This window comes from Phacochoerus africanus, chromosome 5, assembly GCF_016906955.1.
Source record: "Phacochoerus africanus isolate WHEZ1 chromosome 5, ROS_Pafr_v1, whole genome shotgun sequence".
Classification (NCBI taxonomy): Eukaryota; Metazoa; Chordata; class Mammalia; order Artiodactyla; family Suidae; genus Phacochoerus; species Phacochoerus africanus.
In genome coordinates, this window is record NC_062548.1 from 26449280 (window position 1) to 26476242 (window position 26963).

Genomic DNA, 26963 nt, shown 5'->3' on the forward strand with positions numbered 1-26963 from the left:
GCCTCCTCAGGGGCTCACAGTCAGCACAGGCTCAGACAAGAGCACAGGCACTTGACTAGAATCCTGCCTAGACTTTGACAAGGGTCCCTCCACGTGGCACCATGGGATCCATCAGGAAGCAGCTCCAGACAAAGGGGCATCCTCCAAATGGCTCTTTACTGAATGCTCCACTTGGACTAAGCAACCTTTCCTCTGCACCCCCCTCAGGAGGAACTCCCCAAGTGCAAGAGTCATGAGAGACTGGGCAGGGGGAAAAAACTGGGCAGGGAGAGAGAGAAAAGTGAAGTCACCCGGGGAAGGCGAAAAGGTCTGAACCAGACCTTTGATGATTTTTCCTGCCTGGCACCCATTCATCTCCTCTCCTGGTAGTCTCCCCCACCACAGCCACAGGCACCCACTCCCGGTGCATGCAGGTACGTGCCCCAGGGCCAGCCAATCAATGTATTCCACCTTCCTGGCTACAGTGGTTACTTGAGGCTGGATACCTCCCCTGGACTAGTGAGAGCCAGGTTCAGGGCTTTTGTCACAGAAGGGATGCTATTTCTACCAATAACTGGAGCTACAGGTCACATGGTAAGGCCTTGACAATGAAGCCAGCTCAAAGGAGAGCAGAGTCGGAGTTCCTGTCGCAGCTCAGTGGAAATGACTCTGACTAGTATCCATGAGGACGCAGGTTCGATCCCTGGCCTCACTCAGCAGGTTAAGGATCTGGCGTTGCCGTGAGCTGTAGTGTAGGTGGCAGATGCTGAAGCCAGATCTACGCTTGGCCTTATGATCACCTACATAAGCCAATAATCCCCTTTCTGCCCTAAGCCAACTGGAAGGAGCCTCAACTAAGGTCGTTTCATCTGCCTGCTCTTCTAGGAGTATCCTGAGGACAAAGACACTTTCTTCTCTGGGGTCATAAAAGTAACTGCCTGGTGACAGATTGTCCCTGGTGTGAGAGCCACCATGGAGACAGAGTCCAGCTGGCTTTTCCTAGGACACACACAACTGTCAACACAGTTGCAAACAGTCCATAATTATAGTACATGTTCACTATTTGTAGTAGCTATTGTTTTTGCCTTTCTAGCACCTTGACCTGGAAATGGGCTCTGCTGTTTCTCTACCATGGAGGGATGGAGGAAAGGTCATGACCCAGACTGGGTTAATCACAGGGCCACATACTCTTGGCCACAGTGTGCTCATGACAAACCGGGGAGAATCTTTCTCTGGAATTTTCCAAATCACAACTGAAGGGGAGAAACCTTTCTTTCAGGGTCACCAAGCTGGGAGGATGCAGGTCTGGAGCTGTCAGCTGCCACGTGCTCCAGTGCGTGGAGACAGGCCACCTGCGGCAGGAGAAAAGGAAGTCAGCGCACAGGCCTGGGCGAGTCGGCCTGCTGTCTCCCAATGTCCATCCTCTCCCTCTCCTTTTTACTACCAGAACCTCCTTCCTCAGAGTTTTGGCTGCTCAGCTAGACACTAAATTCACAGCCTTGCATGAAGCTCAACATGGCCCTGTGACAAGACAGTAGGAGCCCAAGTGTCTGAGGTCGTCATGGAGCCCAACCACCTACCTGCCCTGGACCTGAGCTGTTAGGTGAATAAGAAACAGCCTTCTATCTCGTATTCAAATAATCGTCTGTATTTTGATGGTTTTCTTTGTTACAATGGCCCCTGGCCCCCCTCTCTATACCTTCAGTAATATGAAGGTGCAAAAGATATAAAAGCAAAGAGGAGTTCCCGTTGTGGCTCAGTGGTTAAAGAATCCGACTAGGAACCATGAGGTTGCGGGTTTGATTCCTGGCCTCGCTCAGTGGGTTAAGGATCTGCGTTGCCGTGAGCTGTGGTGTAGGTTGCAGACACGGTGGATCTGGCATTGCTGTGGCTGTGGTGTAGGCCGGTGGCTACAGCTCCGATTCGACCCCTAGCCTGGGAACCTCCATATGCCACGGGAGCAGCCCAAGAAAAGGCAAAAGACAAAAAAAAAGATACAAAAGCAAAGAGCAACGAACAGGTTTTAAATCTCTGGATATAGTTCCCATGCAAGGATAATAAGTTATTATGTACAGAGTGCTTTCTAAGTGCCAGGAACTGCCCTTACTGCTTACATGCAGTATCTTGCTTAATTCGTTTCGGCTCCACGGGGTCTTGCTGTCTTTCCCATCATGTAGCTTAGGATGCGGGGGCACAGAGAGAGTATGTAACGTGCCCAAGGCTCAACACAACATTGCTTCTCAAGCTCGCCTTTTCTGGGATTTGTTGTGTAAGCCAATAAAACCCCTTTTTGGCTTAAAGTGGTTCAAGCTGGACTTCTGTCACTTGCAACAAAGCACTCTAATTGGATTTTTGTCTAATCTAGTTTGTGTATTCATTTAGAGAGCGCCAATCATGTGGTACAGGATTATAAGACACCATTTAACAGCTGTAAGCAGGACACTTCTCCCAAGAAACCCATTCCCGTTGAACTAGTCAGATCGCAATCACTGCAGGGTGGCCCCCCTCCACCGAAAAAAAAGTATGGACTGTAGAGTCAGAATGCCTGGATTCATCATATTAGTTGTGGAAATGTGGGCAATTTACTTTACCTTTGGTTCTTGGAGAGAAAAACTGAGCCTACCTCATGGTTATTGTGAGGATTAAAGGAATTAATACAGGTAAAGACCTCAAAAAATGCCTGGTACATGGTAAATACCAGAAATGCTAATGGTTGCTATGTCTATCACCTGTATGTGTCAAAATGGAACAATCTCTAAGATATAGTGTTAAGTAAAAACAAGGTGCAGGACAGCATAGCTGGCATGTGCTCACACCTGTATGCACACAGAGAGTTTGGTGTGTACGCGTCTATCTGCTTGTGCCAACCCCAGACCAATCATTGGAAGGACAGATCAAAAACTGCTTTGTGTGCTTGCCTCTGCGAAGCAGAACATGGGGCTGGATTCCAGATTGGGAAATTCTACTTCCTTGTATGTCCCTTCTTTGGATTTTTGGAATCATGTACTCAAAGATTTTTTTTTTTTTTTGTCTTTTTAGGGCAGCATATGGAGGTTCCCAGGCTAGGGGTCTAATCAAAGCTACAGCCGCCAGCCTACACCACAGCCATAGCAATGCCAGATCTGAGCCGTGTCTGTGACCTACACCACAGCTCGTGGCAACGTGGGATCCTTAACCCAGTGAGAGAGGCCAGGGATCAAACCCACAATCTCATGGTTCCTAGTCGGATTCGTTTCTGCTGTGCCACGACGGGAACTCCTACTCAAAAAGATTTTTTTTAATTAAAAAAAAAAAAAAAGCGGGGGAGTTCCCATTGTGGCCCAGCAAACAAATCCAACTGGTATCCATGAGGGGGCAGGTTCAACCCCTGGCCTCGCTCAGTGGGTCAGAGATCCGGTGTTGCCTCGAGCTGTGGTGTAGGCTGCAGATGCAGCTTGGATCTGGCATTACTGTGGCTGTGGTGTAGGCAGGTGGCTACAGCTTCGATTAGACCTCTAGCTTGGGAACTTCCATATGCTGCAGGTGCGGCCCTAAAAAGCAAAAAAATAAAAATAAAAATAAATAAATAAATAAATAAACCCACTTTCTCTCAATTCTGGTGTTCAGCAACATAACATAATGAACAGCCAAAAAGATTATATGTCAGTTATACCGCAATAAAATTGGGAGAAAAGAAAAAAGAAAATGGACCACTGCATAAAGTGTGACAAGCTTCCTTTTGCAGGGAGTCCAACACAGGCTGGAAGGGAATCAGTTAGCCACACCCTGGAAGATTTCCCTAGTGAGCACGAGGTTAGCCGAGGGCATGTCTAAGCTCTGCCAACTCCAAGATCCACCTTTTCGGTGGCATGAAAGGAGACGAGAGCTGGGAGATACAGCTCCCCAAAGGGACTGCAATCATTCTGCCCATCTCACTGGGGCAGAGCTGAAGAGCACAGCTGAAGGCTGTGACCAGACAGACACATGTGTGACTCCTGGCTCAGCCACCTCTTCACCATACAGACTGGACCAAGTGACCTAATATCTTCAAGCTTTTTCCTCATCTGGAAAGTGGGAAGAACACCCACCTTACAGGGTCAGTGTGAGCCCTAAGTTGACAAGTGAGTACAAAGCCCACAGGAGGATGCTGGGCACACAGTGAAATGCCCAGAGGAAGAGAGGTCGCCACGGCTAGAGGTGGAGAGCGATCACCTTCAACTGCCTTGTTTCACGTGTCAAACTTTTTTTTTCTTTTTTTGGTCTTTGTGTCTCTTTTTTAGGGCCACACCTCGGCACATGGAGGTTCCCAGGCTAGGGGGTCCAATCAGAACTCTAGCCACCGGCCTACACCACAACCACAGCAATGCTGGATCTGAGCCGTGTCTGTGACCTACACCACCGCTCACGGCAATGCCGGATCCTTAACCCACTGATCGAGGCCCCAGGAATTGAACCTGCAGCCTCACGGATGCTAGTTGGGTTCACTAACCGCTAAGCCACAACGGGAACTCCACGTGTCAATCTTTTAATGTGCAAACATAAAATAAAGAAGAAGATGACAAACCAGAAAGCAGTTTTACATTGAACTAGCAGAGACAACTACATACAGTTCCTTTTGCAAACCTTGCAACCAGAACGAAGTCAAGACAGCAACTGCTACACCCTAAACCTCAAGGCTGAAATATTCTGCCCTGTTCACAGTAGCATCAGAGCACTAAACAAAGTGAATTTTCCTAGGACTTCTTTTTTTTGAGGGGGTGTGCCTGTGGCATGTGGAAGTTCCAGACCAGCAACAGAACCCCCGCCACAGCAGTGACTGGAGCCACTGACTACAGTGACAATGCCAGATCCTTAACCCACTGTGCCGCAAGAGAACTCCCCAGGCCTTCACTTCTAAGTCTTCCTCCTAAACTAAGAGGCCAGAGCAGAAGGGGAAAGGTTGTGCCATTACCCAGAAGATGCTAAGACCAGCACTGGCAACTTCTTTTACTCCTTGAGGCTCTATGCCCACAGAAGAATTTTAAGAGGCCCCCATGTAAATATGAGATTGGGCCCAAGGACAGATAATTTGGTCTGAACTGTGAGGTTTATGGCAAATACAGGGTGGGCTGAATGGTTCTAGGCCAGGGAGCAAGTGTCACAAATGCTACACCGCCAGTGAAACAAGGCATATACTACTGCCCCCAAATATTGTGAGGCAGGCACAGAATGGCTGCCAGACGAATCCATCCACGTGCGAGACTCAAACCTGGGACTTTGCAAAAATAAAATCTGGGTGCCGAGAGGCCCCCTTTTAGTGAAAGCCAAAGGCCCTAGACTAGAATGCTAGGAAGTCTTTTATTAGTCAGTCACCCTGGGTTAAAATGACAGTTCAGCTCATTCTGCAAAGAAGAGAAATACCAACCACCTTTCCGTCAAGTTTTAGTAGCCCACGAGGATCTGGACTCTGAAAAGTCACAAACTTTTTTTCAAGACTGTGAGCAGCTGTGGCGACTGGCCAAAGGTGTGAGCGGCACGGCAGCTGAGCGGGATCCCTGTGAGTGGTGGGCACTGTGGTGGCTGTGGCCACGGGCAGCGTGTGAGCATCACCACCTCCACGTCGGGACAGAGGGCCCTGCTCCACCCAGCCATCCATGGGGGCGGGAGTGTTGGGAACAGATGATTCTGTGTTCCACGTATGGTACCAAGTGACTGTTAATAGACAGGGTTTAAGCACAGCATTTGGAGACAACTCTTCCAGACGTTCTGTTATTATTTTAAGTCTTAAGAGCTGAGAGCCTGGAAGGATTGAGAAATTCTAAAGAATTAAATAAAATAAAAATTAAAAAAAAAAAAGAGGGTGGGAGGTGTCAAAGACACAAGAGCTCTTTGTAGATGTTGACGGGCTTACTCGGTCCCCAAAGTCCATCTTAGAGCTCAAGCGAATTCAAGACACAGGCAGAGACATTAGACCTGTGTCAAGGGCAAAAACTTCTGGTAGTAGCTCTTGGTGACGTCGATCATCAGCTCCTGGGTACATTCTGGGAGCTCCCCTGAGAAGAGTCCTGGGGAAAGAAAGACCTGGTCAACCACGAGGAGCCAGAGGAGGCCCACATGCAGCTCTGACTTCTGTTTAAGCTACCAGAAGTCCCCTTCTGTGAGTGGTGAATGTCTACACACCAGGCTTTCCCTCTTTGGTGCTAACAGAATATTTCCACTGACCATATCTTCAAGATGATGGGAATTTGTGTGTGTGGGAGACAGATGATGCTGTTCTCAAAATGCATAAATGCACAGCAGGTAAAAGAGGTCAGTACATTACTACATGGTCTGAAGAGTTAAGGCAAATCTGACTACATCAGAGGTTGTTCCAGGCAAGGATTCGTCCATTCCCTGGATTCTGGAGTGACACCTGCTGGGCAAAGCAAGGTGAGAGCTTTGAAGGGAAGAAACTGACTCGCTTTTATTATTATTATTATTATTAGGTCTTTTTAGGGCCATATCCGCAGTATATGGAAGTTCCCAGGCTAGGGGTTGAATTGGAGCTACAGCTGCCGGCCTACACCACAGCCACAGCAATGCCAGATCCGGGCCCCATCTGAGACCTACACCACAGCTCACCGCAATGCTTAACCCACTGATCGAGGCCAGGGATCACACTCGAGTCCTAATGGATACTAGTTGGGTTCGTGACCTCTGAGCTGCAACAGGAACTCCCCTATTTAAGAATTTCTAAGAAAGAAGCACTCTCACACACGTGGGTAGAAGTATAAACTCATACAACCAGTTGAAGAACAATTTAGGAATATCTAGCAAAACTTTTAAAAGTTCATATCCTGTAACCGGACTTACTCCACAGGTAACCTTGCCCAAATGCACGATATATGTACAAAAGCATCAATGCAGCCAAATTTCTAATCACAAATAACCAGGTACAACTCCTTTTGATCCATCACATCAGGGGGTGCTTAGTTACACTGTGGGACATTTAAACAATGAAAACCAGGTAACCTTTAAAAGGAATGAGGTGAATGTCTCTACATGATATACAGTTAAGAAAAAAGTTTCCTAGAGAATAGAGTGTAATTCTGTTTATAGACGTAAAAATAGTTTTAGATTATATAACAAACATATATACATAAATATACACACACCTATAGTCTCATATACATACAAAAACACACACATAGGCTCTTTACATACACAGAAAACAGGAGAAAATGGTCTTAAAAGATACACCATTCTAGCAGGCACCTTTCACAAATTAGCAGCCCATGTTAGATTTTCAAATATAAGTTTAGTCTGCACAGCACTTAATCTTTTGTAAAAAGTTAGTATTCAACAATTATAAATTCAGAAATATCATATGAAAATTCATATTTTTAGCTTTTCTTGAAATGCCAGGAGTTCTCATAATAGTATACCTGTATTCTTATAACCTATGATAGACTATTACCTCAATAATTTACATATCTGCTTAGCTCCTGTGGGTATCTGAGTTTTTGGTACCTAACCCAGATCCTTCCAATGTGTGCCCCTCATCCTAACTCAATTCCATACTATGCTAGTTTTCCTTGCAACCCTATGTCTCTTTGTTAAAGAGGGAGATTACTAACCTCTAAATGGTTGGCATCTGTTTGTAAAGCTACATAAAATAAACACGCAAAGGGTCTTATCAGTGCAAAAAGCACTACACTTGAAATAAGGAGTTTTGGAGTTCCTGTGGTGGCTCAGCAGAAATGAATCCGACTAGTAACCATGAGGTTTCGGGTTCAATCCCTGGCCTCGCTCAGTGGGTTAAGGATCCGGTGTTGCTATGAGCTGTGGTGTAGCTCACAGACGTGGCTTGGATCCCAAGGTACTGTGCTGTGCCAGTGTAGGCCCGGCAGCTGTATCTCCGATTCGACCCCTGGCAACCTCCATAAGCTGAGGGTGTGGCCCTAAAAAGACATAAATAAATAAATAAGGAGTCTTTTTGTTTGTTTTTTGTTTGTTTGTTTTTTAGGGCCTCACCCTCGGCATAAGGAAGTTCCCAGGCTAGGGGTTAAATTGGAGCTACAGCTGCCAGCCTATACCACAGCCACAGCAACTCGGGATCTGAGCCACGTCTGCGACCTACACCACAGCTCACGGCAACGCCTGATGCCCGACCCACTGAGTGAGGCCCGGGATCAAACCTGCATCCTCATGGATACTAGTCAGATTTGTTTCCGCCTCGCCACAACGGGAACTTCTGCACAAGTGCTTGTCAAAGCTTTTCCACTAATCAGCTCTGATACCTTGGACAGTTCAACCTCTTCTGCCTCAGTTTCCTCATTCATACAATGACCTCCAAGGTCCCAACCAGAACCTCCACACAGTGTTTCTTTGGATTTAAAATACCTAGCAGTGCTTCCCTATCATCTGCCATCAGTGCTGCCATCAGAACCCTAAATGGGTTCTAAGACCTTGAATAAGTAATAGAGATTAAGATATTTCTCCAGCAATACACTTCTCACCTCAGACCAGATGCTTGTCTGACAACTGCTTAAAACAGTGGCTGACAGACTTTGAAAACCTTATGGTTTCCAAAGGAGAGAGGTTAGGGGGTGGGGGGATGGGCTGGGGGTTTGGGATGGAAATGCTATAAAACTGGGTTGCAATGGCCATTGTACAACTATGAATGTAATAAAACTCATTGAGATAAAAAAGTCATTAAAAAAAAAAAACCAATGGCTGAGACTGTTCTGATCTAGCACTTGCTACGAACTATTAAATTTTTTCACAGTGCGAACCCAGCAAGGGGATAATTACTAAATAAAAATCTCTCCTTTCTCCTCTGCAAATGCAGGGATGCATGAAATAGCAGAATGGCCAATTTCCTCCCCAAAGCATCAGAGTAGATGAATGTGGACATCTCTGAAATTCATATTCAATGATCTGAGTAATGAGATTTCTTCTAATCAGAAAAACAATTAAACCACCCAGTGGTCGGTATCATGTATTATCAAACCTGTCTCTTCATCTCATCGTCCACGGGATGTGCTCTGCAGGTGCTCTGTGACCTGCACTGTGTAAAACAACATGCAGAAAAAAAGAGACTGGGAGTTCCCGTCGTGGCGCAGTGGTTAACGAATCCGACTAGGAACCATGAGGTTGCGGGTTCGGTCCCTGCCCTTGCTCAGTGGGTTAACGATCCGGCGTTGCCGTGAGCTGTGGTGTAGGTTGCAGACGCGGCTCGGATCCCGCGTTGCTGTGGCTCTGGCGTAGGCCGGTGGCTACAGCTCCGATTGGACCCCTAGCCTGGGAACCTCCATATGCCGCGGGAGCGGCCCAAGAAATAGCAACAACAACAACAACAAAAAGACAAAAGACAAAAGACAAAAAAAAAAGAGAAAAAGAGACTGTCTTGGGGGGGTGGGGGTGGGGAATGTGAGGTTTTCTTCTTCCTTTTGCTTTTCGCTGTTTTCCAAGCTTTCTAGGATCAGCATGGATTGCTTTTGCCTCCTCACATGTTTGTAATTTGGAACCCTCTGAGCTCATGTGAGTTTTGGCTGTGGGCATTGTCAGCCAAGATCAAAAGAGGGTGTGTGTGCTTGTCTCAGGTGTCCTCCCTGGTTTTAGACCAAGTGTTGTGATAGCTTTCCAGTTGGGGCACTCCTAGGCCAGGCGGGAAGTACAAGTTCAAACCCACAACCAATGTGAGGGCAAGGCCACAGAGTGCTCTGGAGAGAGAGTTGCTTCTTCCACCCGGAGTCCGGGCCAAGAGAGACATGCTTCTTTGTACGTTGCCTGTGCTGGTGGCAGATTTTTCCTACATCAACTTTTTATTGAGGGATAACCCTGAGAGAGGGTCTCTCTGCCTCGTGCGGATCGAGGCTTTATCTCTCAGCCCCATATGAGCATCAAACCCTAAACCATGCGATCATGAAAATGGCATCAACTGAAGCACACTTAAAAGTGTGGGCTTAGTTCCCACTTTGCTTCTGATCCTTAATAATTTCCTTATTAACTCAATTATGCAGGTACAAAGACACTAGTCCTATTTTAGATAGCATTTCTAGGTACTCTGTATCAGGAGAATGTTTAAGTTAGCTAGACCAACGTACTGTTAGAGACAGAAATTGCTTGATTACTTTTGTGAAAGAAAACAAGCTTGAATTTTAACAATCAATACCCAAGTTACCTGGGCAGCCTGAGAAGACGGTGAATGGTGGGACCACGGTTTCTGGGGGTAATACTGTGTTGTCAAGAATTTTGCAACAGTCTTTCAACACACACCGGCGCCCCTGCAATTAAAATCCTGTTAATAGGAAATAGACCAGAAAAGGGGGGTGAAAATTGTCTAGTCTGCTGTGTGGAATATATTTCTATTTTCTTCAGTCGTGATCTCATATAGTAGTCATGGACAGTGACAAGAGGCTTGGCCATAATTCCCTATATTTCAGGTGGTACCTTACAAGAAGGAGGTAGGAGAGGGAGGGGGAGGGGGAAAGGGAGGGGGGAGAGAGAGAGAGAGAGAGAGAGAGAGAGAGAGAGAGAGAGAGAGAGAGAGAGAGAGAGAGTGTGTGTGTGCGCGTGTGTGTTCGCGTGTGTGTTTGGGATGGGGGTTATATGAGAAAGACAGTTCGGGTTATCTTAGGCATTTCAGACTATATGAAATTCGGTCTTCGAGAATTAATTTTCTTTTCTTTCTTTTTTTGGGGGCTGCACCCATGGCATACAGAAGTTCCAGGGCCAGGGATCAAACCCATGCCACATCAGCGACAATGCCAGATCCTTAACTCACTGCACCAACACAAACTCCTTTCTTCCTCTTTTTAATTTCAGTGGACATCAACTGTTTTGCCTGTCCGATATCCACTCCCCTTTCTTCTAGTAAGAGAACCTGTCTTTTCCTCGGAGAATACCCCATCCCCATCTCAGTCCACGTGCTTCACCTCCCATCCCAAAGTCTACATCCCAAGCCTCGCCATAGCCACTGGTTCAGGAAACTGGCATATGAGCCAAAATAGTCTAATGAATCTCAACCTCAGGGCTTCTGCTGGGACTACTCGGAAAAGAAGCTCTTTCCAAAGGGGTTTCTAGAGGATAGGATAGCAGCTTGGATAAGCATTGGTTTCCATGAGGAAAGGACCTGAGAGCCTCCCAGAGGAAAACAAAAAAGAAAAGGAGACTAATTCCCACGACATCAATTGAACCCCTGGAGTGATCTGTGTATGAAATGAGAATCTACTTCTGCATTCTTGGTTCATATTAGCCAACAGATTCATTCTGCATCTACCAGCTTAAGGTTTCTTTGTTCTTCTGTCAATTCCAACTGGACAAATCTCGGCACATTCATTTGGATATAAAGTTATTAGTTCATTTGTTCTCCCACTGGTAGGTGGTAGCTATTAGAAGACACGTGTGATTTAATCCACTGTCATCACTTTTCAATTGTGCCATCACCCACAGCATTTTGGGAGCAAGAAATAAGATCTGGGAGATTCGTCCGTTTCATGGCTTAAGGAAAAGAGGCTTCTGTAACAGTTCAAAGTTGGGCCTCAGAGAACGTGCTGAGTAAATGAAAAGTTTCGGTCTTTACTGATAGTAATGACATCATCTAGGTCTAAAAGCTCACTTGTGTTCTGGCCAGATAATCTGATAAACATATCCGGTTGAGGGAATTCCTACTGTGGGTCAGCAGAAATGAATCTGACTCGCATCCACGAGGACAAAGGTTCCATCCCTGGCCTCACTCAGTGGGTTAAGGATCCGGCGTTGCCGTGAGCTGTGGTGTAAGTCAACAACTGCAGCTCTGATTCAGCCCCTAGCCTGGAAACCTCCATATGCCATGGTGTGGCCCTAAAAAGACCAATATATATATATCTGTCTGAGGATGTGGAATACCAACAAATACCAGGATAATGTGAACATGAAAGATACTTTGAATCAGTTATGTTCAACTTTCCCCCCAATATTAAATACCCAAATCTTATGTATTTCTAGGAACTTCCATGTAGACAGCCAAATGAATTTTTTAAAAAGCTTATATCTGTAAGGTCTGAATTTCTTCAGTGGCTAAGTTGTCTCCAGCTGGGTGGGTAATACCCAAGTTGGGCAACATCTTTAAGGCAGAAGCAAATTATGACTGTAGTTCTTCATTTCTCCTTAGAAAGTTTTCTTCCATGAATTACATGTTACTGGTAATATTGAAAATTGGGCACATGACCAGCTCTCCTAGTGACTCTCAAATTAACTCAAAGATGTCCTATAATCCCTAAGCTCCTAGTATCTCAGACAAAGCACATGGGGTACCGAGTAAAAGGAAACAATCCACTGCATAAGGCAGGACGCCGTTCACAGATAGGGATCTGGAGACAAAGGGCCTTGGAAAAGGAGAGCAGAGGAAATGAACCTTATCACTGTATCACCAGCCACCACACAGCCTGAGGGCACCTGCTTGTCTAGAGCTGGCCATTCTGCCCACTCAGAGAAATGTGCTCAACTGGGTTTCAGAGAATTCTGGGTAAACTGGTCAACTAGATAGCAGCAAAACAGGAGTTCCCACCATGGCAAAGTAGGTTAAGAACCTGACTGCAGGAGTTTCCACTGTGGCTCAGTGGTAATGAACCTATTATAAACAATGAGGATGCAGGTTCAATCCCTGGCCTTGATCAGTGGGTTAAGGATCCAGCGTTGCCGTGAGCGGTGGTATAGGCTGGCAGCTGTAGCTCCAGTTCAACCCCTAGCCTGGGAACTTCCATATGCCACAGGTGCGACCCAAAAAGCAAAAACAAAAACCAAAACAAGCAACTATAATGAGGTACTACAATGAGTGGTACCTCATTACTAATGATGGACTCACTAACAACAGACTTACCATCGTTAGTAAGTCTACAAATAACAAATGCCAGAGGGAGTGTGGAGAAAAGGGAACCCTCCTACCCTGTTAGCGGGAATATAAGTTGGTACAACCACTATGGAAAACAGTATGGAGGTACCTCAGAAAACTAAATATAGAACTACCATATGACCCAGCAATCCCACTCCTGGGCATATATCTGGACAAAACTTTCATTCAAAAAGATACAGGAACCCCTATGTTCACTGCAGCACTGTTCACAATAGCCAAGACATGGAAACAACCTAAATGACCATCAACAAATGGACAGATTAAGAAGATGGGGTATATATACACAATGGAATACCACTTAGTCATAAAAAGAACAAAATAATGCCATTTGCAGCAACATGGATGGAAGTAGACTCTCATACTAAGTGAAGAAAGTCAGAAAGAGAAAGACAAATACCATATGATATCACTTATATCTGGAATCTAATATATGGCCGAAGTGAACCTATCTATATAAAAGAATCAAACTCAGTGACATGGAGAACATACTTGTGGTTGCCAAGGGGGAGGGAGGGGAGTGGGGTCAGTAAATGGAAACTATTGCAGTGAATAAGCACTGAGATCCTGTTGCATAGCAGAGGGAACTATATATCTAATCACTTGTGATGGAATATGATGGAGGATAAGGTGAGAAAAAGAACATATGTATAACTGGGTCACTTTGCTGTCGAGCAGAAATTGGCAGAACACTGTAAATCAACTCTAAAAGTATTTTAAATAAATCAATAAAAGCATAAAAAGAGTCTTCATATTTCCTAGAATCTGAGGTACAAGTTTAAAATGTACGAAACATGAACATTTTCACCCAGGATGGTCTCAGAAATCCTAACTGAAATCAACCTCTTCATCTATAAAGTATCAAGAAATTCGGCTTGGAAACGCTTGGCTGGGTTAAACACACTGACACCATGGACCAGGGTCCTGTGGGGTCAGCCAAGCACCTGGCGTGCCCATCATCCTGAACTACATGCAGTTCCCTTTAACAGCATGCCCTTCGGGGACTGTGACCTTTACACGTGTCGGTCTCTTTCCCGAAACGCCCATTCTCCTCTGTCCATGAGCCAATTTCAACGTGCCCTTCAAGATCCCCTCACCCCCGACTAGACTATAAGCTTCCTGAAGTGAGGTAACAGACCACACAGTGGCGTGGCTATTCATACCACTAGGGTTCAAATCCCAGCACAACCACTTACTAGCTTTGTCCAATCCCATAACATCGAAGGTCTTCAGTCTTCTCATCTGCAAACAGGGATCATAACAGTACCTGCTACCCCTGGATGGTTGTGAGGATTCAGGGAAATAATCAAAGAGTTCAACATCATAGGGAAGGGAAGAGGTTCCATAAAGGTTAGCCATGATAATTCATGCCTAGGAAAAACTCCAATTCCAATAATAATTCTGATAGACCAGCAGACCAGAAATGACTTCTACTCTGCTTGGTGACAGAAGCAGAGGCCCACTGACATGAGGGAAGGGAACTAGAGGGGGAGTGAGGCTGCTCAGCCAGCCAAGTCACCATACTCACAATCACACAGTTCTTGCCAACGTGAACATAAGAGCCGATCTGAGCTGCGTTGACCACACAGTCTTCCTCAATAAAGACATGGTCCCCAATGTGTAAAGGAAAAAATGCAACACTATAGAAGAAAAAGAAGATGAACAAAGAAAGGTCAAGGTGATGTACTTTGGGTCAAGGTTTACAGACTAACAATTGTACTCTCAACTCAATCATCTTGTCTTAATAAGACTGCTCCCAGCAAGGAAAGGCTTCTCAGGCTCGAGGAATTCTATCATGTTGAAGAAGATGCATGTGACTGCTAAATCCAAATCAGAAACATGAGACCCAGGAAATGTACAAGCAAACAGCAAAACAGTAAGGATAAGATCTTCAAAGCTAAAAAAGCTAAAAATGGGAGTTCCCATTGTGGCTCAGTGGTTAACGAATCTGACTAGGAACGATGAGGTTTCAGGTTTGATCCCTGGCTTTGCTCCGTGGGTGAAGGATCCGGCGTTGCCGTGAGCTGTGGTGTGGGTCGCAGACGCGGCTCGGATCCCGCATTGCTGTGGCTGTGGCATAGGCGGGTGGCTACAGCTCCAATTGGACCCCTAGCCTGGGAACCTCCATATGCCGCAGGAGCGGCCCAAGAAATGGCAAAAAGACAAAAAAAAAAAAAAAAAAGCTAAAAATGAATGCTTGTTTTGCTCATTCCTATCCCCTTTGAAAATGCTCACAGATCACATTTTCATTAGTTGGCTCTATAATGCTTCAGGGGACTGATTTAAGGTTCATGGGATATAATTCCCAACAAGCTAAAAATTTAAATATTGACATTTTATTGAGTGTCTACTACATGCAGGACTCTACGCTAGGAACTGGAGATACAATGGTGAGCAAATGGAAGCAATCCTGCCTACGAGGAGCTTACAGGCAAGAGGAGAAAAGAGAGATTAAATAAATGATGATATAAGTAATTAGTTACCACTGTGATAAGCGGTACAGAGGAAAAATACCACGTTACGAGAGCATGTAACAAAGACTGGAGGTTTGGTAAAACTTAATTGAAGGTGACATTTAAGCCAAGACTTAAGGAGTCAGTAGGCTTTCTCCCCCTTCTGACACTGTTCCCATTCTCCAGGATTTCTCAAATGTCATTGACAGTGGTCTGTGATCATATTTGCAAGTAATTTCAGTACCTTGGGATGTGAAATACTTGGACTGGAACTGTATAAGGTAGCTAGATGCTCACTGGCTCTTTTCAGTCCCATGTTCTATTTTGTCAGAGATGATACCTGTCTTCCATGGATCTAAAATTTATTTAAATCTTCGGAGTTCTCATTGTGGCTCAGTGGTTAACGAACCCAACTAGCACCCATGAGGATGCAGGTCCGATCCCTGACCTCACTCAGTGGGTTAAGGATCCGGCGTTGCCCTTCAGCTGTGAGGTAGGTGGCAGACGGGGCTTGGATCTGGCATTGCTGTGGCTGAGGCTGGCCGCTGCAGCTCCAATTGGACCTCTAGCCTGGGAACTTCCACATGCCGAGGGTGTGGCCCTAAAAAGACAAAAAAAAAATCTTTCTTAAATTATTTCGCATTTTTAGTCTGGATCCCTCGTGGCAATGGATTCCTTGATTTTTCTGTACTACTGGCAGCTCTTTAATTTTAAATTAAAATTTCCACACCTTCTACTATTACCTGCTTCCAGTATTGAAGTATGCAAGGAAGGAAATGGCCATCCACTTTCTATTTATGTGTTGCTATTTACACTTGCACATGTTTATTTCTCACGTGGACTATTTTTATTTACACACCCTTGCATTCACCAATAAGCTCCTTGTTTATGCTCCGTCCTATTCCTGGACCACATCTAGCCCAGTAATGCCTTTATCAGGAAATGGAGTCGAAAATTTTAGCAGAGCATTAGTCACTGTATGAAAACGGCTGCACAAGGTTTTCTGGTTCACCCCAACCCCAACAGCCTTCCAAGGTACTGAGTGAATGTTTTCATGTGAATCTGATGGGATTTACAAGGACTCCCGGCTCTGATTCCTGTCCATAATGGAAAGCCTGGAACCCAACATCACTATGGGAAATGCAGGATGACTCCTACATGATATACAGGTGTTGTAGTCTGTCAGCTGCTCTCTTCTCTGTTCCTCCCTAACCACATTCAAACCGCAGGATGGACAGGGAGTTCCCATCACGGCTCAAAGGGTTAAGAACCCGACTAGTATCCATGAGGATGCAGGTTCAATCCCTGGTCTCGCTCAGTGGGTTAAGGTTCAGCATTGCTTCGAGCTTCAGTGTAGGTTCTGGTGCTGTGGCTGTGGCGTAGGCCTGCAGCTGTAGCTTAGACTGGACCCCTAGCCTAGCCTGGGAACTTCCATATGCCACAGGTGCGGCCCTAAAAAGCAAAAAAAAAAAAAATATATATATATATATATTAGCCATATTCTCTGTGCTGTACAATATATCCTTGTAGCTTATTTATTTTATACACAATAGTTTGTACTTCTTAATCCTCCACCCCTATCTTGCCCCACCTGCTCCATCTCCCCACTGGTAACCACCATTGCTCTTTTTTGGGGGCGGGGTAGGGGGAATTCTGCAAAACTTTTCTTTTTTCTTTTTGGGCCACACCTACAGCATATGGAGGTTTCCAGGCTAGGGGTCGAATCGGAGCTGCAGCTGCTAGTCTACACCACAGCCACAGCAACACAGGATCCAAGCCGTGCCTTCGACCTATACCACAGCTCATGGCAACACCAGATACTTGACTCACTGAGCGAAGCCAGGGATTGAACCCGGGTCCTCATGGATACTACTGGTTGGGTTAATTTCCGCTGCACCACAATGGGAACTTCACATTTGTATGTTTATATTTTTTTAAATTTATTATTATTATTATTTTTAATCTTTTTTTTTTTGTCTTTTTACCATTTCTAGGGCCGCTCCCGCAGCATATGGAGGTTCCCAGACTAGGGGTCGAATTGGAGCTGTAGCCGCTGGCCTACACCACAGCCACAGCAACTCGGGATCCCAACTGCATCTGTAACCTACACCACAGTTCACGGCAACACCAGATCCTTAACCCACTGAGCAAGGCCAGGGATTGAACCCGCAACCTCATGGTTCCTAGTCGGATTTGTTAACAACATTAACCACTGAGTCACGACGGGAACTCCTAAATTTATTATTTTTTAAAGCTTTATTGAAGTATAGTTGATTCACAAGGTTGTGATCACTTCTGCTGTACAGTTTGTTCTCTGTACCTGTGAGTCTTTCTTTTTGGTTACACTCACTAGTTTTATTTCTACCACTAGGGTTTTGAGACTGTTTTATCCATCTTCATATGCCCAGCTTTTCACCTCATAACTGGTACAAAGAAAGCACTCAATAAAAGCTTGTTGAGTTGTTGGATGAAAAGCAGATGGTGCCACAGACAGGAACCAGAGCGGCAAGGAAAATATCACCATGTCAAGCACAGTGCTGGGTTTTCTTGCCCATCCACGTCCTTTCTTAGCTTAAATAATCTTATTTCCACTGAGAGAACAGTGGGCCTGACTTGACCTTGCCCTCTGGGTCAACGTGGCTTACACCAGAGATAGGCACTTAACTCAAACTGAGCCAGTCAGACTCCCTTCCCCAAGATTTTGTTAACAGGACCGAAAAGAGTCTGGCTGGTTATTAGTTGGAAGCCTAAATGGAGAAGGGATGTAAATAAAGGGCTGAGGCAGCAAGGCTGGCTCCGCGAGAAAAGGAGGAAGATACGGCTGAGAGGAAAAAGCAGCAAGAACAAGTGCAGAGCAAAGGACAGCTAAGAAACAGTATAACTGGAGACAGGGCAGTAATCAGACAGAATAGTTGTCATGATTCTGGCTAGCTGTCCAGTTCCAGGTTCTAGTTCCTTGTGAAGCTTGGCCCCTTTTCCTGCCCTCAAATTCCATCGAATATGCTGCATCTGTTTAATCAGAGTCCCCTTTGCTGCTGCCAGCTTAAGTAGATTGTTTCTGCCATCAGCCATCAGCAAATCAACTGCCAACTAGACTAAGCCACCACCGGAGCTGTGTTCACCATGGTGAAATCTTGTGTCCCAAACAATAGTGTAGACCTGCTCCCTACCCCTCAACTCAACACACGGATGCCGCCACCAGCAGGAGCATCTTTCCCAAGCCTGAAACAGGTCATGACATTACTTACCCTTTGCTGAATTTCTTGAATGGTGGCCTTATGACACTCCGACTTTTCACGACACAATGACGTCCAACTCTGACATTTGCCAGATCCCCTCGGATAATACAGTCATTCATCACAATGGTCTATAAAACAAAGCACATTTTAAAAAGCTACCGACACGGCCTAAAACATGACAAAAAGAGAGGAGGAGGCATGACACGTTCAGAGTTACGCTGTGCTCTACTGAATCCCATGTTCTGTCAAAAGGGATGATTTTCAAGGTAGGGAGAATTGCCCTCGTAATGCTGATTGCAGTTAAGACGTTCCCAGTACATCACAAGCTTTGCCATTGTCATCCCATGAGCAGGACTCACTGGATGGACAAACATTTATTGGGAATACCTGTACTAGACCGGGTCTATGCACCTCTTCAGATGCAGCCAGTTCCACCTACTCCCACACCCTGGCTGCTTGCTCAGTGAGAGTCAGGGCTACTCCCTCCTTTGTCTAATCTCTTAATACTACTGACCATCTCCAACCTCATGCTCCTAAGGGTGGATCCACTGAGATTCTGCTCCTCTCCCATTTTTTGGACTCAGATTAAGTGCTATACTGTGGGATGTGATATCTGGCTTCCTTAGAGGTTGCCAGGAGGGGCTGAATAACACACCCAAGAAATTGGGGGGAATTAATGCCCCACATTTGGTAAAGAGCAGGCATTCTTGAAATGTCTGTTGAATAAACGATGTTTAAAAAAAACTGCATGTGGCTAGGGTTGCAGCTGGAAAAGTAAGCAAGGGACCAGATCATGAAGAATTACGTATGCTGAGTATAGAAGCTTAGACTTTTTCCCCTAGAGGATATAAAAGCATTCTGTTCCAAACTTGGTTTGGGAGTTCCCTTGAGGATCAGAGGTTAAGGACCCAGCACTGTCAATGCTATGGTTCGGGTTGCTGCTGTGCTGCCGGTTCAATCCCTGGCCCAAGAACTTCCACGTGTCGTGGGTACGGCCAAAACAAACAAACAAACAACTGAAATTGGGTTGGATTTGGCAGGTGGGTATAGAGATGAAACAAGAATGCTAGATTATCGCTAATTATAGAAGCTGGTGAATGATTATACGGGGACTTACTATATGCTCTACTTTTTTTTCTTTTTTTGGCTGTATCCATGACATATGGAAGTTCCCAGACCAGAGATCAAATTCAAGCCTCGGCTGTGAACTACACCACAGCTACAGCAACACCAGATCCTTAATTAAAGGATTAAACCCATGCCTTCAGAGACAACATCACAGCAGGAACTCCTCTCTTTACCTTTATATACATCCTAAAAGTTTCATAATAATACTGCTCATCTACTTTTTTTTTTTCTTTTTAGGGCCACACCTGCAGCACATGGAAGTTTCCTGGCTAGGGGTCAAATTGGAGCTGCAGCAGGGGTCCAGGCCACAGCAACACCATATCTGCAACCTACACCACAGCTTGGGGCAATGCTGGACCCTTAATCCACTGGTTAAGGCCAGGGATTGAACCTGCATCCTCATGGACACTATGTCAGGTTCTTAAGCTGCTGAGTCACAGTGGGAATTTCAATACTGCTCAGCTATAAAAAGTAAAACCTACCCCCACAACTATATCCATAATATGGATAAATATATCCAACAACATGGATAAATCCCAAAAACATTATGCTGAGTGAAAGAAGCCTGATTAAAAAAAAGAGCACACATTCCAATTACAGAAAACTCCAGAAAATGCAAAACTAATTTATGTTAGTTTTACATGCGTGGTTATCTGGGGCAAAGCTAGAAAGAGGCTTGATCACAGAGGGGCACAAGGAAACCAGAATGATATAAATATTTTATATCTTGATTGTGACACTAATTGCATAGATGACTACATTAGCCAAAACCTTTCAAACTGCATACTTATAAAATGGATACATTTTGGAGCTCCTGTTGTGGCTCAGCAGGTTAAGAACCACGAGGATGCAGGTTCAATCCTGGCCTTGCTCAGTGGATTAGGAATCCAGCGTTGCCATACGCTCCAGTGTAGGTCACAGATGAGGCTTGGATCTGACATTACTGTGGCATGGCACAGGCTGGCAGCTGTAGCTCCAATTTGACCCCTAGCCTGGGAACTTCCACATGCTGCAGGTGTGACCTTAAAAAGAAAAAAAAATTTTTTAATTAAATAAAGGGATACATTTTATTGGATGTATATTATACCTCAACAAAAATGACTTTTTAAAAAATGTTCCAACTTAAAACATTAAAAAAGAAAAACAAGGAAGAGAATCTATATGACTTGGTCTTTAAGATTAGATGCTGAGTAAGAGAAAGAGAATCTAAGACAGGATGAGCAATTCTGGGGATGAGGTGATAAATTCAGTTTTGAAATGCTGAGTTTGAGGTATCTATGGGATGAGCAACAGGCAGGGTCTGGGGCCCAGGACAGATCAGGCTAGAGAGGTAGACGAAAACACCTCAAATAGAGGTGAATTTAGGGAGTTCCCGTCATGGCTCAGTAGTTAACGAATCCGACTAGGAACCATGAGGTTGCAGGTTCGATCCCTGCCCTTGCTCAGTGGGTTGAGGATCCGGCGTTGCTGTGAGCTGTGGTGTGGGTCGCAGATGCGGCTCGGATCCTGCGTTGCTGTGGCTCTGGCGTAGGCCAGCAGCTACAGCTCCGATCAGACCCCTAGTCTGGGAGTGGCCCAAGAAATGGCACAAAGACCAAAAAAAAAAAAAAAAAAAGTGAATTTAGATGAATCACCAGCCTGAACACCAGGCTCTGAGAGGATACTAAAAAAGAAATGCAGTCATGTCTGGAAGAGTTTACCAATCTGACCTGTGTATGTTCAATCTATAACATCTCTATAAATAAAAGGAAACTTTCACATCAGCAGACTGTAAAGTATTACGGTTCCGCTTGGTTTCTAAAAGCTATTTTCTTCAAGCTTAAAGAGATGTCTATTTCTATGTAATTCTCTTATCTGAGATCTTTAATTTATTTCAATCATTGTTTTCAGCTTGTGTTTCCAGTTACAATCAGAGAAAATGACTTCCTTTCCTTTTGGAATAAAACAGAATACCAAGAGTTCTCAGAATCTGGTAATAGCTGTTACTGTTTTACTGTGTTTTAAATAAAGATAACAATCTTAATCTGGAAATAAAGAAAATCTATGTGAGTTGCTCAGTCAGCCTAAATTACACTCCCACCCAAGAAGCAAACACACACAAAAAATAAAACATAAGAAGTAAATGATATCACAGATGGTCAAAGAAATCTAGCAAGAGGGATTAAAAAAAAAAAGGAGTTCCCATTGTGGTGCAGTGGAAATGAATTTGACTAGGAACCATGAAAGAGAAGGGAGTTCCTGTTGTGGTTCAGCAAGTTAAGAACCTGATACATTGTCTGTGAGGATGCAGATTTGATCCCTGGCCTTGTTCAGTGGGTTAAGAATCTGGTGTGGCCGTAAGCTGCAGTGAGGTCACAGATGTGCCTTGGATCTTGTGTTGCTCTGGCTATGGTGTAGGCCGGCAGTTGTAGCTCCAATTCGACCCCTTGCCTGGGAACTTTCATATACCACAGGTGTGGTTATAAAAAGAAAGAAAAAAAAAAAAAGGAAAGAAAGAAACAGAGGGCCCCAAATAACCAAAACAATCTTGAAAAATAAAAAATGTACTACAAAGCTACAGTAATCAAAACAGTGCAGTACAAGCATAAAGAGATACATATCAACTACATATCCTGGAATTAAGAGTCCAGGAAGTAACCCACATATCTATGGCCAGATGATTCCCTACAAGGATGCCAAGACCACTCAATGGGGAAACAACAATCTCTTCAACAAATGGTGCTGTGGCAAGGAGAGTTCCATACCCAAAGAATTAATTAATAAGGACCCCAGCCTCCTGTCACATGCAAAAATTAACTCAAAATGGATCAACGACCTAAGTAAAAGTGCTGAAACCATAAAACTCCTAGAAGAAAACATAGGAGTAAGTCTTCTTGGGTTTGGCAAGGATTCTTAGATATGACACCAAATACTTGAGCAACAAAAGAAAAACAGAGAAGTTCCTGCCATGGCTCAGTGGAAATGAATCTGACTAGCATCCATGAGAATGCAGGTTCAATCCCTGGCCTCGCTTAGTGGGTTAAGGAGCCAGCGTTGCTGTAAGCTGTGCTGTAGGTGGCAGGCATGGCTCGGATCTGGTGTTGCTGTGGCTGTGGCTGGGGCCAGCAGCTACAGCTCTGATTTGACCCCTAGCCTGGGACATCCATAAGCTGAGGGTATGGTTCTAAAAAGACAAAAAATAAAATAAAATAAAATTAAATTAAATTAAAAAATAAATAAACTGGACTTCATCAAATTTAAAACTTCTTGTGCATCAAAAAATTTATCAAGAAAGTAAAGAGATAATCTAAAGAATGATAGAAAATATTTATGGTCATGTATGTGATAAGGATTTAACATCCAGAGTATACAAAGAACTCCTACAACTCAACAATAAAAAGACAGAGTTCCTGTTGTGGCTCAGGGAAAACAAATCCAACTAGTATCCATGAGGATGCGGATTCGATCCCCGGCCTCGCTCAGTGGCTTAAGGACGCAGCATTGCCATAAGCTGTGGTGTAGGTCACAGATGCTGCTTGGATCCGGTGTTGCTGTGGCTGTGGTGTAGGCCGGCAGCGGTAGCTCCAATTAGACCCCTAGTCTGGGAACTTCCCTATGCCGCTGGTGGAGCTCTTAAAAAAACAGAAAACAATAAAAAAGACAATACAACTTTAAAATGGTTGAAGGACTGAATAGACATTTCTCCAAAGACATGCAAATGACCAATAAGCACATTAAAAGATGTTCATCATCATTAGACAAGATGGAAAAGCAAACCAAAACTACAATAAGACACCTTTCATACCCACATCCAGAACTCCCCCCAGAATAACATAAAGATATGGAGCAATTGGTACTCTTTAGCATTATGGTGGGAATGTAAAATGGTGCAGTTTGGCAGTTCTTCACAAAGCTGAAAAACATCACATGACCCAGCCATCCAATCCCTAGGCATATAACCCAAAAAACTGAAAACAGCTATTCAAATGGATACTTGTTTGCCAATGTTCATTGCAACATTATCCCCAATAGCCAAAAGGTGAAAACAGGAGTTCCTGTTGTGGCACAGCAGGAACGAATCCGACTGGGAACCATGAGGTTGCGGGTTCGATCCCTGGCCTCACTCAGTGGGTTAAGGATCTGGTGTTGCCGTGAGCTGTGCTGTAGGTTGCAGACGCAGCTCAGATCCTGTGCTGCTGTGGTTGTGACGTAGGCTGGCAGCTGTAGCTCCAATTCAACCCCTAGCCTGGGAACCTCCATATGCTGTGGAGCTCAGCCGTAAAAAGCAACAACAAAAAACAAAAGGTGAAAACAACCCAAGTGTCCATCAACAGGTTAATGGATTAAAATGTACGTATGTGATGGAATACTACTCAGTTGTGAAAAGGAATTAAACTCTGATACATGCTTCAACGTGAATGAACTCTGAAAAGTACTATGCTAAGGACAATAAGCCAAACCCAAAGAAGGACAAGTATTACGTGATTCCACTTAAATGACATATCTAGAATAGGCACATTCATAGAGACAGAAAGTAGATTGAGGTTACCAGGGTCTGGGAGAAAAACGGAATGGGGAGATATTTCTTAATGAGTCCAGAGTTCTGTTTGGGTGATGAAAAAATTTGGGGAATAGATATAGTGATGATAATTGCTCCACACTGTGAATGGAATTAATGCCAAAGAATTGTGTACTCAAAAATGTGACAATGACAAATTTTGTCATAAATACTTTAATATATACACTCACACAAATCTTCCCTATAAAATAGAAAATGTTTTGGAATTACCTGAGGGATTAAAGAAAAAACTTGCTCATAAGTCCGACTCATTAACTGAATTTTTTTTTTCCTTTTTTGTCTTTTTAGGGCTGCACTGCAGCATATGGAAATTCCCATGCTAGGGGTTGAATCAGAGCTACTGCTGCTGACCTACACCACAGCCACAGCAACACTGGATCTTTAACCCACTGAGCAGGGTCAGAGATCAAACCCGAGTCCTCATGGATACTAGTCGGGTTCATTACTGCCAAGCCACAATGGGAACACCTAAATGTGACCTTTTGAAGTTAATGAGATTATTTTACTGCTTGATGTTAGAGATTTAATATTTCAAGGAAAATTGGGTGTTCCTAATGGCAGGGAAAAAAAAAAATCTATGGACTTCAGTGTTTGCCAAGCTCAAATATATCTTGATATTTTCTCTGGTTCTGAAATGTTCTAATATTAACCAAGGTTTATATTCATCTCTCTGCTATTTCAATTTATTCAGACTACAAAGTTCTGAAACTTTAGCATTCCATTTTTCAAATGCATTTCATATTTTAGTATCTTTCCCAATTCTTATGTTAATTTTAAGCATTTCAGTTAATACTGAACCATTCTTTTGTTTATTTGTTTTTCTAGGGCCTCATCCTTGGCATACAGAAGTTCCCAGGCTAAGAGTTGAATTGGAGCTGTAGCCTTGGTCTATGCCACAGCCACATCGATGCCAGATCTGAGCCAGGTCTGCGACCTACACCACAACTCACAGCAACACCAGATCTTTAACCCACTGAGCAAGGCCAGAGATCAAAACCATGTCCTCACAGATACTTGTCAGGTTTGCTACCACTGAGCCACAATGGGAAATCCCTGAACCATCTGTTACTAAACAGATAACTATATCAGTATCGCTTTAGTTTCTACACGAAAATACTGTGTTGCCTATTTATGGTTTGTGTCCGGCAGTATATTACACACTACAATACTGTATAATAAGTTCAGTTCTGGGTAGTGTTGTATTTTGTTCCTGGAATAACAGGAAAAAGGCTTTCTATTGCCTCTTTTTATTCTATCTTTTTTTTTTTTTTTTGGCTGTGCCTCCGGTGTGCAGAAGTTCCTGGCCCAGGGACTGAACCTGCACCACAGCAGTGACCCGAACATAGCAATAACAGTGTCAGATCCTTAACTTGCTAGACTGCCAGAGAACTCCCTTAGTGGATCTTTTTTTTTGTATTCAATAATTACAATTGGGAGAATTTAAAAAAGGCCAGCAGCTGTAGCTCCGATTCAACCCCTAGCATGGGAACTTCCATGTACAGCAATAAGAGTTTCTATGTGGCTTAAGGGGTTAAGGATCTGCCATTGTCATTGCAGTCTCTTGGGTTGCTGCTGTGGCAGGGGTTTGATTCCTGGCCCACAAAATTCTGCATGCTGTGGGCACAGTGGGGAAAAAAAAAAGAATGTACAGTAATAAAGTGGAAGACATGGCAACATTTCATCCGCCCTGCTGATATGTTAATTAGTGGAAAGCAAGCATAAATATGCATCCTGAAGGTGGCTCTATTCCTTACCTTGCCATTAAGAACAATGTTCTGACTCCCACACAACACAGACTGGCGACTAACTTTGTTCCCAGATGCCTAAAAGGAAACAGCAGAAAACCAAGGTGAGCAAACAGCAGAACTGAGTGGATTCTGGGCTACAAGTTTCCAGCAAGAAAGCTCATATTGAAGACAAAAAGTCTTGGAAACAGAGTAGTTTTCAATGGAATGAGCTCAGGAGATCAAAAAAGCAAAGATGGATGTGGAACCTAGGGATCCAAGGAACAGATCCAGAATTTGGATGTGCTAGTTCTATAAGCCTAGCCGCAGCAGAGACATGAATTCAAGTCTCATTTCTATATTTCAGATTTATAATCCTAAAGCCAGGATAATGACTTTACCAATATCACAACGGTGTGAGAGTTCTATGAAAAAATAGTAATACGAATGCTGATTGAGTACTAACTCTGTTTTGAGCAATTTACACACATCATGTATTGACTATAAAGAACCTAAGTCTTTGGCACGTAGTAATAAATTATGACACATTAGTTTTTTTAAAAAAACTTTTAAAAGGCCCAAAGCCTGGAGCTGTAATTAACATCAGAATGGATGAAGACTTGTCTTACTTTCTGAAAGGCATTTTACCCCTATGAGAAAACCAGGAATAAATTAAAAAAAAAAAAAACCCTAAACTGGCCATGCAAGGAATAAATAACAAAGCCAGAACATTAATGAACTCTCACTAGGTAATCTCGGACTAAATGCCAAAGGGACCCGGGGTGGGGCAGAGACAGAATAGAGACGAAGGCCTCAGGTGACGCAGGCCTGAAGAGGGGAGGGCAGAAGTTTGGATACGCGCACCGTCTCGATGTACTCAGACTTGTTGTAGAGCAGCTCGCCCAACTCCATGGCCGCCAACTCCCCCGCGCGCAACTCCGGCTCCTGTCAAAGACTGTTCGCCGGTCAGTCAGCCTGGGATTCCGGCTACTTCCGGCTGCTCCTTCACTTCCGCTCTGGGCAGCCTGTGGTCTAATCCATAGCTCGGCT

At 44.2% G+C, this 26963-nt stretch overlaps 1 protein-coding gene across 1 annotated transcript; it reads right to left on the minus strand.

The window, feature by feature from the left end:
- Positions 1-5276: 5276 nt before the first annotated feature.
- On the minus strand, positions 5277-26939 carry DCTN5 (dynactin subunit 5). Its single transcript, XM_047780298.1, has 6 exons — positions 26778-26939; positions 25944-26012; positions 18513-18631; positions 14340-14451; positions 10103-10205; positions 5277-6002 (listed from the first exon to the last, which is right to left on the minus strand). The coding sequence occupies exons 1-6, from the start codon at positions 26823-26825 to the stop codon at positions 5905-5907; spliced, it is 549 nt and encodes a 182-aa protein (XP_047636254.1). The 5' UTR covers positions 26826-26939; the 3' UTR covers positions 5277-5904.
- Positions 26940-26963: the final 24 nt, after the last annotated feature.